The sequence below is a fragment of the Salvelinus namaycush genome, chromosome 29 (genome assembly GCF_016432855.1).
Source record: "Salvelinus namaycush isolate Seneca chromosome 29, SaNama_1.0, whole genome shotgun sequence".
Lineage (NCBI taxonomy): Eukaryota > Metazoa > Chordata > Actinopteri > Salmoniformes > Salmonidae > Salvelinus > Salvelinus namaycush.
Window position 1 is genome coordinate 26,672,728 of NC_052335.1, and position 15,939 is coordinate 26,688,666.

Consider the following 15,939-nt stretch of genomic DNA (forward strand, 5'->3'; position numbering starts at 1 on the left):
TGAATGAGTAAACCTTCTGAAATGGGCAGGAGATCAGAATTACAATGGTGATATGGAACATTTTCCTCAGTTTTTATGAGGCCGTATACATTTTACACCACTTTTTGGGTTCTTTGCCCAATTTAGGGATCAAAGGAGCAGATGATGAGGAGCTGAAACAAATGGCTTCGACCCCCTACAGGACGCACGTCTATAACGTCTTCAACTTTGACCTTATCAAGGATGTGCAGAAAGAGCTCATTACCAATGTGTGCTCGGGGGTGGATGATCAACTCAACTCACTCATCAGCGGAGAGGAAGGTAAAATGCAGTTTTAAGACTTGAATGTTGGAAGTGGTTTTGGCATGGATAACTTAGAAATACTTAGAGATGGATGATCAAAACATTTCCAGGTGGTGAGTGGATGGTTTACTAACAAACTTCTGTCTTGATTCATTTTTTGGGGGTTGTTTATTTACAGTTATTGAACCAGCATCAAACCTCCAAGTTGTGGAGGTGGCCTCCAAGTCTATGAGGGTGACATGGGATGCTTCCATTGGAGATGTGTCGGGTTACAAGATCCAGCTGATCCCCATGATGGCCGGCAGCAAGCGCCAGGAGCTGTACGTAAGCCCCGGCCAGACCTCAGCAACAGTTACGGGCCTGTCTCCAGACACAGAGTACCAGATCAGCCTGTTCGCCCTCAAGGGCCTCACGCCCAGCGAGCCCATCATGGCCATGGAGAAGACTGAGCCAGTCAAGGTGTCCCTTGGTGAGTAAACCCTACAACAATACATCCTTTGGTCTTTTAGTAAAGAATATGTCAGTCAATGTTATAGTCATTCAGTGTCTGATTTTGTCATGGCATGACAAATGTTTTTGTGGCCTCTTCTAGAATGTTCTCTTGGAGTGGACGTGCAAGCCGACGTTGTCATTCTGGTCGACGGCTCATACAGTATCGGACTGTCCAACTTCGCTAAAGTCAGATCTTTCCTGGAGGTGCTGGTGAACTCCTTTGACATCGGACCAGACAAGATTCAGATCAGCTTGGTTCAGTACAGCAGGGACGCTCACACTGAGTTCTACCTGAACACCCACCGCGATCTGAGCGCTGTGGTCAAGGCCGTCCGGACTTTCCCCTACCGTGGCGGCTCCACCAACACCGGCCGGGCCATGACTTACGTTAGGGAGAAGGTATTCTTGGCCAACCGAGGATCACGGCCGAACGTGCCCCGCGTCACCATCCTCATCACTGATGGGAAGTCATCCGACTCCTTCAAGGACCCTGCCACCAAGCTAAAGAAAGCGGACGTGGAGATCTTTGCCGTGGGTGTGAAGGATGCCGTGAGATCTGAGCTGGAAGCCATTGCTAACGAGCCCGTGGAGACCCATGTGTACACCGTGGAAGACTTTGATGCTTTCCAGAGGATCTCCAAGGAGCTCACCCAGTCCATCTGCCTGAGGATCGAGCAGGAGCTCCTCAACATCAAGAAGAGAAGTGAGTAGTACCCTCTCTATATCAGCAAGATGGAGCCAATGTTGTTAGTCAGTAAACCCAGGCCAAGTGTACTCAAGTCAAGCTAATAGTGATGGGATATTTTTTTTTTTATATAGTTACATATCGGGATACTATTTTTGACAATATATTGTATCGTATTGTTTTGACAATATCGCAATATTATTTTTGCGCTAGTTGGCTGTACCTGCACCAAAACTCCAGTATTTTTCCTTCATAGCTTGTTCTCCATTTTCTTTTTAAATAGGGAGCTAATTTGTTTTTAGCACTTATTTCCATGACTGATCAGAACTTGTTTTTTCATGCTCTCTCTTGTCTCTCTGCAGCAGACATATGGTGAACAATATGTTTGGAACATTGAATCGCAAAAAAATCACAGTATTGTATCGCAATACATATAGAATCATGAGAATAGTGAAAATTGCAATAAATATCGTATCGGCACCAAAGTATCGTAGGGCGTCATTGTAAATAAGACTTTGTTCTTAACTGACTTGCCTAGTTAAATAAAGGTTAAATAAATACAATTAAAAAGTAATTACAAAAATGTTGATAATATCGTATCGTGACGTCCCTGGCAATTCCCAGCCCTACAAGCTAAAGTTAAATTCCTTAGCCAAAGAGAATATCTTGCAAACAATAAATATTGGGGACGTTTGTGAATGCCATAGATTCTCACAGTAGATAATGGCCCAGCACCAAATCTTACCGAAGTCTAAGATGTTTATGGAAGTGCTTAGAGAAAGTATTTTTGCAATACTAAAGTAAGTGCTAGCATTCTTTGAATTACAGTAGGCAATGTATCTTGTTTCATATGATTCATATACCAAGCTATTTACACCAGAGTGGGATACACTGTATATAAACGGATCAATGTAAAGCTTACACTTGGCACAGTATCACACAGCTCCATATGGCAGTAGGCAATGAAAAGTTTTCCAGTGTATAACTTACATCCAAAACATTGGTCAGTTTTCAGGTTTTTGATTATTTCTTGATTTTGAACAAATAACCATGTTTTGAAATACCATATACTTGGCTCATTTGATGAATTATGGCATAATTGTTCACCTTTTTTACAACTTTTTAATCAATCAAATTTTCATCAACTGCTCCTTTTTGGACATTTTGGAGGGAATAACTCTTGAAAATAACTCCACTCTACCTTGGCCTTGATGGTTCTTGACCTGAGAAATAGATGACAAAATACTATGAGTATACAGCATATGCTTGCAATTACTTCTGTTGTGTCACAATACCCTTTTCCAAAGTTGTCATCTTCTGTTTAGCAATGTGTTACACACAACCTCTTGCTCTCTCAGGGTTGGTAAGAGGACTCCCAAGTGGAAATATAATGCCAAATATTAGTCACTCTGCATTACATTGCCAAAAAGCATTCAGCTCTGCCAGTATATTGTGCAACTCACACAAGGTTTGATTACCTGTGATATAATCTTTATATACTAATCTATTATGACAACATGGAGTACCGTAAACATAGAAAACAATACAGGGATTTTCACTAATGGAATATAGATCATTGTTATTGTTTTTCAGGTTCCGTCTCAAATGGCACTCTATTATTCCCTATACAGGTCATTACTTTAGACCAGAGCCATATGGGGTGCCAATAGGGACACAGGAATTAAGGTGCCATTTGGGATGCATCCTGAGTGTTGTGATCTAATGTTTAGTCTTCTTCTATCTCCTGAAGGCTTACTGCCACCGAGGTCGTTAACGTTCTCTGAGGTGGCCACCAGGAGCTTCAGAGCTACCTGGGAGACCGATGCCTTCAACGTCCTGTCCTACCTGATCCAGTTCAGACCGGCTGCTGACACCAACGGGGACTTTGTGTCCATGTCCGTGCCCGGGGACACGCTCACCGCTCTGCTGCCTCACCTCACGCCCGTCACCCTCTACGAGGTCAACGTCTTCGCCCAGTACGCCCAAGGAGACAGCTTCCCTCTGAATGGATTCGAGACCACACTAGATGGTCAGTACCATCAGACCAACAGATACCAACAGAGAAATAATTTGAAGCAAATGCCATAATTTCTGTTTTAATATTTGTATGACCTCTTACCCCATATCTTTGTCATAGAACAAGGAACAGTGAGTAACCTGAGGGTGTCCGAGGAAACAACAGACAGTTTCCTGGTGTCGTGGGCGCCGGCACCAGGAGCGGTGGTACGGTACCGTCTGACCTATGTACCAGTAAGGGGCGACAGCGCAAGACTAGAGACGGTCACTGTCGGCCAAGAGACCACCATCGTGCTGCCGGAGCTAAACCCCTTAACGACGTACCGTGTGACGGTAGCTGCAGAGTACCAGTTAGGCACTGGCGGAGAGATGCAGATCGATGGCACCACCAAAGAAGGTGACTAGGCATCTGCTTATGTAACAGTCACACTGTGCTTGCTTAAAGGGATAGTTTTTGGCAATGAGGCCCTTTATCTACTTCCTCAGAGTCATATGAATTTGTGGATACCATTTTTATGTATCTGGGTTTAGTTTGAAGAAAGCTGCTAACTAGCATTAGCGTGATTGCTAACAAACATGACCGCCCGCTTGACAACTTCTTAGACAATTACGCTAGCTATTTAAGACATTTCAAGCTGGGGAGTGACGCTACGAATCAAACTCGGTTACACTTAGCGTCAAGGGGTGTGAACATGCATGCCTATTGCATCAAACCAGTGATAATTCTTTCTACTTTATGTTCTACTGAGCTAATATTCTACCAAATCTTACTGTGTCATTATATTTTGGCGGGAAGTTAATGGAAGACATCACAAAGGGGTTAGCCTCTAAGGCGGGTATTTTTTGATACATACCAGAGGTCTGTGTGAGTGTGTGTGTTTGTGGTGAAATGTTGATCAGAAATGCAGGAGTTTACAGTGCCAGAGCCAAAGGAGCAAGGGAGGATGACAGAAAAATAAACCAAAAATTACTCCTATTCACCACGGCAACCACATTCTTCTCAGTGATTATCAGCACTCAAAGCAGTTCCAGCTCCTTTAAATGAAGCAGCTGTTTGTTTAAAGGAGAAAACGTATCCTAGCCAGTGGCTCTTTCCCATCCAGAACCCAGCTGACTCCGAGATGGGTTTATGTTTTGTCCTCAATCTTCTTTTCAATGATGCCCTTGTTGTGCTATTCACCGTGTACCTTTCCAAAAACCTTTATATTTCTTGAAGGCTTGTGGTCTTTCCAATCTGTCTAGTGTAATAACAGACACCTGAGTTAATTGGTTATATGCCAGAACCTACACTGTGCCCAACAACTTCAACCTTGATTGATTCCTCATTGACAGGGTGGCTTTTCCCGTTTCTTCTCTTTTAGGGCAGGGATCTCCACGGGACCTGCGGGTCTTCGACGAGACTATGTCCACCATGAAGCTGTCGTGGGCGGCGGCACCGGGCCGCGTCCTCCAGTACCGTATCAATTTCCATCCGTCGGCGGGTGGCGAGAGGAAGGAGGTGTCAGTGAAGGGAGAGAACACCAACGTCCTCCTGAAGAACCTGCAGCCTGGCACTGAGTACGACCTGGCCGTCAGCGCACGCTACTCCTCTGGCCTAGGAGACCCTCTGAAGGGGAAAGGAACCACACTGGAAGGTAAGCAGAACAGAGACTTCCCAAAATAGGTACATTGTTCTTGGACTGTATTGGCTGGTTTCTGACTAAAACCAGTTGTTATGTATTTTCTCCATTGACCATGATGCGCCAGGAGGATAGGCTTCATCTGGGTCTGGGGAACCAGTCCTAAGAGTCAACAGCACAGTAGTATAGTGAGGCCTAAAACTCAGATCCTTTAGTGCTTTTAACTGTACTATGACAAAACCTGGGTCTATACCTGAATCATTGAATGGTGCTTTGAATAAAAACATGGCATTCATTTTCAAAGTTATGAGTTTGTCTTCTGTCAGTTCTCAGAGAGATTCTTCAAAAAGCTCTCTTTAGAAAGACAGCAATAATAAACAACCAGAGACAGAGAGAGAGAGGAGAGAGCGATGAGTCAGCTATCTGGTACATCTATAGCCTTTTTAGTAGCATTCAGCTCAGCTCCATCCCTCTGGAGGCTGGTAATCATGTTGTGTGATTGTGCTTTGTCTGGGGGTCAAGCTGTTTGCTCCGGAGTGCTGCCACAATAACACAGCTGGTGCATCACCTGATGAAATCTCCAGCTATAGGGTGAGAAGTCACCAAGCTGAACTGTGTTAGGGCCAGTGCTAGTCAGCTAGTCAAAGCTGCTTCCGTGGGGCTTGATCACACAGGATTGGAAGGGGGGTGGGGTGTATGAAGTCATTCTTCTCTCTCCTCTCGCCCTGTACCTTGTTTGTGAGGGCTTGCCTGTAATTTAATATTCTTGTCCACAATAATTGTGTCCTTCTGTTGCACTTCTGAGTGCAAGGAGTTGTGCAGACCTAGTTCTTTACTGTGGCCCACTTTCAATGGAATGGACTTTGAAGTGGCATCTCAGAGTTGACATGAAGCAGAACCACTAGGCTCTATTAGACTGTTTTTGAAACAGTCACGCATACAGTACAGGCAGGAACAAAAGAGGAGTCTTGTACGGTGAAAATCTTAGCCTTTCGCCTTTTTCCACTGAATCCATCCCTTTTACATTCATGACAGGAGTTTGACTTTAGCCAGCATTCCTTCCCCAGGCTTTGGACAATGGTGCATATTTGACTGGTCCTTGACTTGGCGCTGCGATTGGGAATGGCTCCTGGTCCCAGAATGCATCTCAGCCTGTCATGGAGGCTAGGCTGATTGGGGAGGCCCGAGCCCCTGCCGGCCGGCTGACTTCTCCCCTGATGGACATGGAGTAGCAGAATCTCTGAGTTTGCTGACATAGCGTCCAGGACTCTCTCAGCTTTAGCTCCACAAAGCCAACACACACTGAACACTTTGTGCTGGGCTCTGCTGGGAGGCTAGGGTTTCAACCACTAAGGAGAGACTACGGTCCCATGTGGCTCAGTTGGTAGAGCATGGCACTTACAATACCAGGGTTGTGGGTTTAAGTCCTACGGGGGACCAGTATGAACGAAAATGTATACGCTCACTACTGTAAGTTGCTTTGGATAAGAGCATTTGCTAAATAATGTAAATGTAAAATGAATGTTTAAATTATTTGTCAGGCCCTTAAGGGGTCCTGGACCCGCGGCCTGCATCCCAAATGGTACCCTATTTCCTATATAGTGCTCTACTTTTGACCATGGGCCAATGGTGCACTGGTCAAAAGTAGTGCACTATATTCAGTATGGTGTTACGAGCCCTAGACCTGCCTATGCTGCTGGCCGTTTCTGTGGAGCCTCCAGTATGGCGAGGAACTCACTCCAGCACAGCTCACCTCAAGTCCCTGTTGCAGAAACGATGACAGTCTAGATGACCTGGACTTCACGTTCCTATTCTCACACCAAGGAAATCAATTGAGTGAGCATACTGTGCATTTCCCTCTAATTCAGTCTGTTGATGTGGCAGGAGGAGGATGGAATAATTGTAACAAAACAAATGAAAAGTGATGAGATGATGAATGTGAAAGACAGAGGAGGCATATGGAAAGTGTTACCTGTGAAAAACCTTCAAAGCTGCGTGTATTCTGGCCGCCTCCATACTGAGCACTCACCATCCATTTCCATCAGAGAGGGGTGATGATGGGGAGCCAAGACTGTGCTAGGAATCAAAAATAACCAAAGAGAGGCATCATGGGAATTGAATCAACGACGGTCATAAAGGTTACAGGCCAAGTCAAGAGGTGGTTTACTCTTACTGTGACTCAGGCTCTGTAGTTAGTAGTAGTTGTGTAACTGTCCTCCCTCAGGATATAGCCCCTGAGAATCCCCCCTCTCGTTGGGATGAATGGTTCCCCCCTTGGCCCCTCTCCTACGGATGTGGGATCTTAATTTGATCACTCTGTTGCAGGAGAACTTTCCTGCAGTGCAGGAAATGTAAAACTTGTCGTGTATTTGAGGTTTAAAAATGCTTCTGAAGTATGTAATTTCCATTTTGAAACTTCAAACTTGATTTTCCCTCACGAAAAATGGATCAACTCCTACAAAAATACCCATGAATTACTGTATAATCCACATAATAATTCAAATGTCCTGTTGCTGCAGGATTATTTTCTTGCTTTAGCAAACTGGCTCAAATTAAGATCCCACATTTGTATCTGGCATTTGTCAAAGTTTATAAAGGTTTCAAGCTGCTGTTGTCTGACCCTTAGGGATGTCATTATGATGTCATTAAGACAAACATGCAGTGGGCAGACTGCACGGCTTTTCAGCACCTACAATCTCCCTTCCAATGGACCAGGGTCTAAAGAACATGATCCCAACTTCAAAAATAAAACTACAGTTTATTCTGACTGCGGTACAGAACTTTAGGCTCTTTTGGCTTAATAGTATTAGTGCTGGATGCGAACGCACGGCAGATTTCATCCCTAGGCTAGAGTTTTGTCTTGAGCATAGGACATTGCAATGTGCTTGAAATTTCAAGGCTATTTGAAATGTAAAATGCATGAACAAAATCAATCCCGCCTGATGTTGTGAGGCAACAGGGAGGAGAAGATCAAATAAAAAGAACAATAGTGTGTATATTTTGTTATGTTTCAACAGTTGATTATTTGAGTGGCTTATGCAGGCAGCCATAAAATCACATAGTTGTTTATTTAGAAAATATTCCAAGCCAATGTAGTGTATATTCTTTGTAGAGAAATGGAGAGGTTAAGTGTAGTGTTTAAAAGAAAGGAAGAGAGAGAGTGTGAGAGAGAAATGGAGAGTGCTTGGGAGAGAAAGGGATATAGCATGTATCGACGCCTAGAGGAGGGGGTGTTGAATGTACTGTGGTTTTGTTCAGTTTTTCCTCATGATGGGCGATGGAAAAATGGGGTTGAGTGTGTTTCAGGTCGGGCTGCCGAGCGCCAGATTCCATGCGAGAGCTGTCTGTGGCCTGGGATTTAGAAAAAAATTCCAGACTCTCCCAGAAGTTGAAAACATTAGCTTGTCCACAGATAAAAAATGGCCGTGGAGGGGTCCCAGCTAATAGAGGCTGCTGAGTCTCTGTGGTGGAAACGAAGAGCCTTCCCATGTGGACTGAGGCAGCACATGTGCAGTAAAATGAAGGAAATTTGAATTTATTCAGGACTGGAATGGGTTGCTTCAGAGGAATATTATGTTTGATAGATTATTTCTGGCGTGACAGTTGGAAAGACTTTTCCTGAACTCAGACACAGCTTACTTGTTGATCTATAAAATTTAACACATGCTTAAAGTTAATCTCGCTCTCCTTATGATTTTGAGTTAGAAAAAATAAGTATTTCTTTCCCCCTGAAGTATATGTTTATGTTTCAATATGAAAGAGGATACACGTTCACATGTTGATTTGATGGGGAACCAGACGTTTGCATTTATCGGTTAGCTTGTTTGGTTTCGGTGGTAAGACTGAACAACAGAAGGCATATGGATGTGAGTCAGAATCTGCCTCACGTACTTGTGGTGACATGATCAGATTGATCACGTGTCTTACCAGAAAATAGCCAACAGTAGTTGTGCTCCTAGAATTACTCTAGAGTCTGTCTCAGACCCAAACTACTAGAAACCAAACAGAGGGTTTGATGATTGCATGACATGTAATCTTGTACCTTGGGAGAGTACTGGCTGTGGTCCACTATAATCAGTAGTTATACTGGCTGTGGTCCACTATAATCAGTAGTTATACTGGCTGTGGTCCACTATAATCAGTAGTTATACTGGCTGTGGTCCACTATAATCAGGAGTTATACTGGCTGTGGTCCACTATAATCAGTAGTTATACTGGCTGTGGTCCACTATAATCAGTAGTTATACTGGCTGTGGTCCACTATAATCAGGAGTTATACTGGCTGTGGTCCACTATAATCAGTAGTAATACTGGCTGTGGTCCACTATAATCAGTAGTTATACTGGCTGTGCTCCACTATAATCAGTAGTTATACTGGCTGTGGTCCACTATAATCAGTAGTAATACTGCCTGTGGTCCACTATAATCAGTAGTTATACTGGCTGTGGTCCACTATAATCAGGAGTTATACTAGCTGTGGTCCACTATAATCAGGAGTTATACTAGCTGTGCTCCACTATAATCAGTAGTAATACTGGCTGTGGTCCACTATAATCAGGAGTTATACTGGCTGTGGTCCACTATAATCAGTAGTTATACTGGCTATGGTCCACTATAATCAGTAGTTATACTGGCTGTGGTCCACTATAATCAGTAGTTATACTGGCTATGGTCCACTATAATCAGGAGTTATACTGGCTGTGGTCCACTATAATCAGTAGTTGTACTGGCTGTGGTCCACTATAATCAGGAGTTATACTGGCTGTGGTCCACTATAATCAGTAGTTATACTGGCTATGGTCCACTATAATCAGGAGTTATACTGGCTGTGGTCCACTATAATCAGTAGTTATACTGGCTGTGGTCCACTATAATCAGTAGTTATACTGGCTGTGGTCCACTATAATCAGTAGTTATACTAGCTGTGCTCCACTATAATCAGGAGTTATACTGGCTGTGGTCCACTATAATCAGTAGTTATACTGGCTGTGGTCCACTATAATCAGTAGTTATACTGGCTGTGGTCCACTATAATCAGTAGTAATACTGGCTGTGGTCCACTATAATCAGTAGTTATACTGGCTGTGCTCCACTATAATCAGTAGTAATACTGGCTGTGGTCCACTATAATCAGTAGTTATACTGGCTGTGGTCCACTATAATCAGTAGTTATACTGGCTGTGGTCCACTATAATCAGTAGTAATACTGGCTGTGGTCCACTATAATCAGGAGTTATACTGGCTGTGGTCCACTATAATCAGTAGTTATACTGGCTGTGGTCCACTATAATCAGTAGTTATACTGGCTGTGGTCCACTATAATCAGTAGTTATACTGGCTGTGGTCCACTATAATCAGTAGTTATACTGGCTGTGGTCCACTATAATCAGGAGTTAAACTGGCTGTGGTCCACTATAATCAGTAGTTATACTGGCTGTGGTCCACTATAATCAGGAGTTATACTGGCTGTGGTCCACTATAATCAGTAGTAATACTGGCTGTGGTCCACTATAATCAGGAGTTATACTGGCTGTGGTCCACTATAATCAGTAGTAATACTGGCTGTGGTCCACTATAATCAGTAGTAATACTGGCTGTGGTCCACTATAATCAGTAGTTATACTGGCTGTGGTCCACTATAATCAGTAGTTATACTGGCTGTGGTCCACTATAATCAGTAGTAATACTGGCTGTGGTCCACTATAATCAGTAGTTATACTGGCTGTGGTCCACTATAATCAGTAGTAATACTGGCTGTGGTCCACTATAATCAGGAGTTATACTGGCTGTGGTCCACTATAATCAGTAGTAATACTGGCTGTGGTCCACTATAATCAGTAGTAATACTGGCTGTGGTCCACTATAATCAGTAGTTATACTGGCTGTGGTCCACTATAATCAGTAGTTATACTGGCTGTGGTCCACTATAATTAGTAGTAATACTGGCTGTGGTCCACTATAATCAGGAGTTATACTGGCTGTGGTCCACTATAATCAGGATTTATACTGGCTGTGGTCCACTATAATCAGTAGTTATACTGGCTGTGGTCCACTATAATCAGGAGTTATACTGGCTGTGGTCCACTATAATCAGTAGTAATACTGGCTGTGGTCCACTATAATCAGGAGTTATACTGGCTGTGGTCCACTATAATCAGTAGTAATACTGGCTGTGGTCCACTATAATCAGGAGTTATACTGGCTGTGGTCCACTATAATCAGTTGACTGTGCAGTGGACTATCCATTACAATATAAATATGTCCATTGGCAGAAAGTGAAGTGTTGTAATGTCTAAAGGCTACTCTCTCAGTTTTCTTGTTTAGTTAGATCACATTTTGTATTATAATCATAAACAGACAGACAGAGCTTAACCACTCATTTTGTTTACAACCCCCTCTTTATGCATTGTTTTACCTCTGTTCAATTTATGACCAACAAGGCTGAGGGTGTGTCCATTGGTTGTGTTCGTTTTGCGTCGCAAACAATGTAACAGATACAATGGAGATCGTCACCGTCGTTCACAAACCCTCTACTGAATCTGTCATCTCTATAATCCCTATAGTCTGCTGGCTCTGTGCAGCACAAGATCCATGTGTCTTATTGCCGTAACATATGCATGGAAAATTACATTTGGTCTTGTTTTGTCTGCATTATCAAGTTTCACATTTTTAATGTCACGTGCACAAGGAATGCCTTTCTTGCAAGCTCCAAACCCAACAATGCAGTTAGGAAAAGTGGTGAGATCACACAACATGACCGTTCTCTCCCATAGACCCATAGCTCCTGTCAGTGCCCTCCCTCCCTCCCTCCCTCCCTCCCTCCCTCCCTCCCTCCCTCCCTCCCTCCCTCCCTCCATCCAGTATGTGAAGCAGATGTGAACTGTGGTGGAGCTTTAGTTTATTGGGAGTCTCCTATATGCCTCTCACCATATGTCACGGTGAGAGGCATGTTTGTAATCCTAGTTTAGCCCTCTGAAATGAAGGACATCAGGGTTCAAAAGGGATCCATTACCGCAGGTAGGGTAGCAAAATTCCGGAACTTTCAATAAATTCCCTGGTTCTCCAGAAATCCTGTTCTGGATTTCCTGCTTCTTCCCTTCTGATTCCAGGAATCCTCCAACTGAGATTTCGGGGAAATTAGGGAATTTATCGAAAATTCCCGGAATTTTGCAACCCTACCTGCAGGTACCTGACTTCATCTGTGAACCTAATGAATTAGTTGCACCACAGATTACTGTGTGGTCTCTCTGTCTGGGTAGATTACTGTGTGGTCTCTCTGTCTGGGTAGATTACTGTGTGGTCTCTCTGTCTGGGTATATTACTGTGTGGTCTCTCTGTCTGGGTAGATTACTGTGTGGTCTCTCTGTCTGGGTAGATTACTGTGTGGTCTCTCTGTCTGGGTAGATTACTGTGTGGTCTCTATGTCTGGGTAGATTACTGTGTGGTCTCTCTGTCTGGGTAGATTACTGTGTGGTCTCTCTGTCTGGGTATATTACTGTGTGGTCTCTATGTCTGGGTATATTACTGTGTGGTCTCTCTGTCTGGGTAGATTACTGTGTGGTCTCTCTGTCTGGGTAGATTACTGTGTGGTCTCTCTGTCTGGGTAGATTACTGTGTGGTCTCTATGTCTGGGTAGATTACTGTGTGGTCTCTCTGTCTGGGTAGATTACTGTGTGGTCTCTCTGTCTGGGTATATTACTGTGTGGTCTCTCTGTCTGGGTAGATTACTGTGTGGTCTCTCTGTCTGGGTATATTACTGTGTGGTCTCTCTGTCTGGGTAGATTACTGTGTGGTCTCTATGTCTGGGTAGATTACTGTGTGGTCTCTCTGTCTGGGTAGATTACTGTGTGGTCTCTCTGTCTGGGTAGATTACTGTGTGGTCTCTATGTCTGGGTAGATTACTGTGTGGTCTCTCTGTCTGGGTAGATTACTGTGTGGTCTCTCTGTCTGGGTATATTACTGTGTGGTCTCTCTGTCTGGGTAGATTACTGTGTGGTCTCTCTGTCTGGGTAGATTGCTGTGTGGTCTCTCTGTCTGGGTAGATTACTGTGTGGTCTCTCTGTCTGGGTAGATTACTGTGTGGTCTCTCTGTCTGGGTAGATTACTGTGTGGTCTCTCTGTCTGGGTAGATTACTGTGTGGTCTTTCTGTCTGGGTATATTACTGTGTGGTCTCTCTGTCTGGGTAGATTACTGTGTGGTCTCTCTGTCTGGGTAGTTTACTGTGTGGTCTCTCTGTCTGGGTAGATTACTGTGTGGTCTCTCTGTCTGGGTAGATTACTGTGTGATCTCTCTGTCTGGGTAGATTACTGTGTGGTCTCTCTGTCTGAGTAGATTACTGTGTGATCTCTCTGTCTGGGTAGATTACTGTGTGGTCTCTCTGTCTGGGTAGATTACTGTGTGGTCTCTATGTCTGGGTAGATTACTGTGTGGTCTCTCTGTCTGGGTAGATTACTGTGTGGTCTCTCTGTCTGGGTAGATTACTGTGTGGTCTCTATGTCTGGGTAGATTACTGTGTGGTCTCTATGTCTGGGTAGATTACTGTGTGGTCTCTCTGTCTGGGTAGATTACTGTGTGGTCTCTCTGTCTGGGTAGATTACTGTGTGGTCTCTATGTCTGGGTAGATTACTGTGTGGTCTCTGTCCGGGTAGATTATTGTGTGGTCTCTCTGTCTGGGTAGATTATTGTGTGGTCTCTCTGTCTGGGTAGATTACTGTGTGGTCTCTCTGCCTGGGTAGATTACTGTGTGGTCTCTCTGTCTGGGTAGATTACTGTGTGGTCTCTCTGTCTGGGTAGATTACTGTGTGGTCTCTCTGTCTGGGTAGATTACTGTGTGGTCTCTGTCTGGGTAGTTGTGTGTATCTGTGCTGCTCTCCTGCTCTCTAGTATTTTTAACTATGACTAACTGTTCAACTATTTGTTTATTTGGATCCCCATTAGCTTCTGCTGAAGCAGCAGCTATTCTTCTTGGGGTCTGCAAAAAACACAAAACATGACAAGTAACAAAACACTGATACACTGATAGACAAGAAAAGTCACACAAATTTCGAATACAACGATATACAAACAATGCAACAAAAAAATTATACAAACTATGCTGTCCTCTGGACACAGTTTCAATAGTTTCCATTTTGAATAATCCAATCAGTCCAGACGCTGTCAGACACTCTTATGAGCTTCAGCAGGGGTGTGGGGATCTGTCAGAAGCACTGATATGCATGTATGTTGTTTGCAGAAGTGCATACGATTTTTGGTTCTAAGCACCATTTTTACTTGTTTACAGAAGAGGATTTAGTGTTGAGCGCGTTCTTTTCCTTTACTGAGCAGTGTCGATCCAGATAGTGTGTTGGCACGTTGATTGATTATCAGCAACCAATCACTGTATCCTGTATCCTGTATCCTCTCCCAAATTCTTACCCAGAAATCTAATCTGTTTTCCTCCATGTTTGTTTCAGAACTGGGCTCCCCCAAGGACCTTGTCACCAGCGACGTGACGGACACCAGCTTCGCTGCGTCTTGGACGGCTGCCCTTGGGAACGTGAATATGTACAGGATCCGCTGGAAGTCCATGTACAGTGACGAGTCAGGGGAGAAGATGGTCCCTGGAGACGTCACCAACACCGTGCTGGAGGGCCTTACCCCTGAGACCCTCTACCAGGTGTCTGTCCTGGCCTCCTATGGCAGAGGAGACGGAAGCCCGCTGACTGGACAGGAGACCACTGATGGTACTACTGTTTATTACACATCATCCTCTGTTCGTAATGTAATCCACAGGATTACTCAAAATGACAAGCGTAATCTGATTACTTCCTTGGTTAGCCAGCATCTGCCTCGTCAGTTTATGCTGAAGACAGATCAGTTCCCTCTCCAACTCTGCTCGCCCAACCCCTCAGAATCCTTGGGAAAGTGCTGGCTCAACTTCCTGGTTCCTTTCTTCTTGATCTGTGCCACTGACTTAGTCTGGCAGGGAAACCTCTGTGTTAGATTTCAGAGATGGACACAATGGGTGTATCCCAAATGGAACCCTATTCCCCATTAAATGCACTACTTTTGACTAAGACCCACATGTTTCTGGTCAAAAGTAGTGCATTAAGTAGGGAATAGGGTGTTATTTGGGATGCACCCAATGTCTCATCACTGTTAGGGATTAACAAAATCACTGAAGTGGTGTTGTTAGTTGCTGAGGTTTGGAGGTGTACTTGAATGGTTTTGTAGATCTGTAGAACAGTTTGAAACTCTCTTCGGGCCATCACATCAATTTTCATGCAATGGCACTATGGTATACCAGTGCCAAGATGATAAGGAAAAAACATTTAAAAAATGACAAAATCCCATCCAAGTGCTCATCATCGTCACTCTCTGAAACCCTTTTATCTTGGTGTCGGGTATTGTGGAAAAAGGCCATTTCTAAGACTCCCTTTTAAGCTCTGGTCTGCAGTGGAAAACTGGGGGTGGTGACAGTTATGATGCATTCTGTGTTCTAAAATCTAAGATAACGTCACTTTTGTGGAGGGGATTTTTAACATTTTTACAATGCATGTGTGCAGCGCATGGCGGAGTAATATGTCCTGTATGCTGCCTGTTAGGGTGCGTGGGAGCAGAATTTAAGACAGGCTCAAATCGACCACACATCCTCCTATCCTACTCATGCATACATGGGAAATCATATTGATGGAAATTTCCTCGAACTCTTGAGGAACCAGTGTGATGGTTTGAATAGACATGTAGATATGGAAAGCCGTTTTGTGTATTGACTCTGGCAGGCCAAGTCAAGCACATTTTGAACAGAAAACATTCTTGAGACATTCTCAGGAGGCCTCGCCTCTTTCAAATCCGTGCTTACCTCG

General features: G+C 44.0%; 1 protein-coding gene across 1 annotated transcript in view; it reads left to right on the forward strand.

The window, feature by feature from the left end:
* Positions 1-15,939, forward strand: part of LOC120024228 (collagen alpha-1(XII) chain-like) — a 91,996-nt gene that overhangs the window by 10,656 nt on the left and 65,401 nt on the right. Inside the window, exons 7-13 of the mRNA XM_038968423.1 lie at positions 127-300; positions 461-751; positions 875-1,477; positions 3,210-3,488; positions 3,597-3,872; positions 4,837-5,109; positions 14,548-14,817. Of these exons, the coding sequence (XP_038824351.1) occupies positions 127-300; positions 461-751; positions 875-1,477; positions 3,210-3,488; positions 3,597-3,872; positions 4,837-5,109; positions 14,548-14,817 (2,166 nt within the window). The remainder of the gene's footprint in view (positions 1-126; positions 301-460; positions 752-874; positions 1,478-3,209; positions 3,489-3,596; positions 3,873-4,836; positions 5,110-14,547; positions 14,818-15,939) is intronic.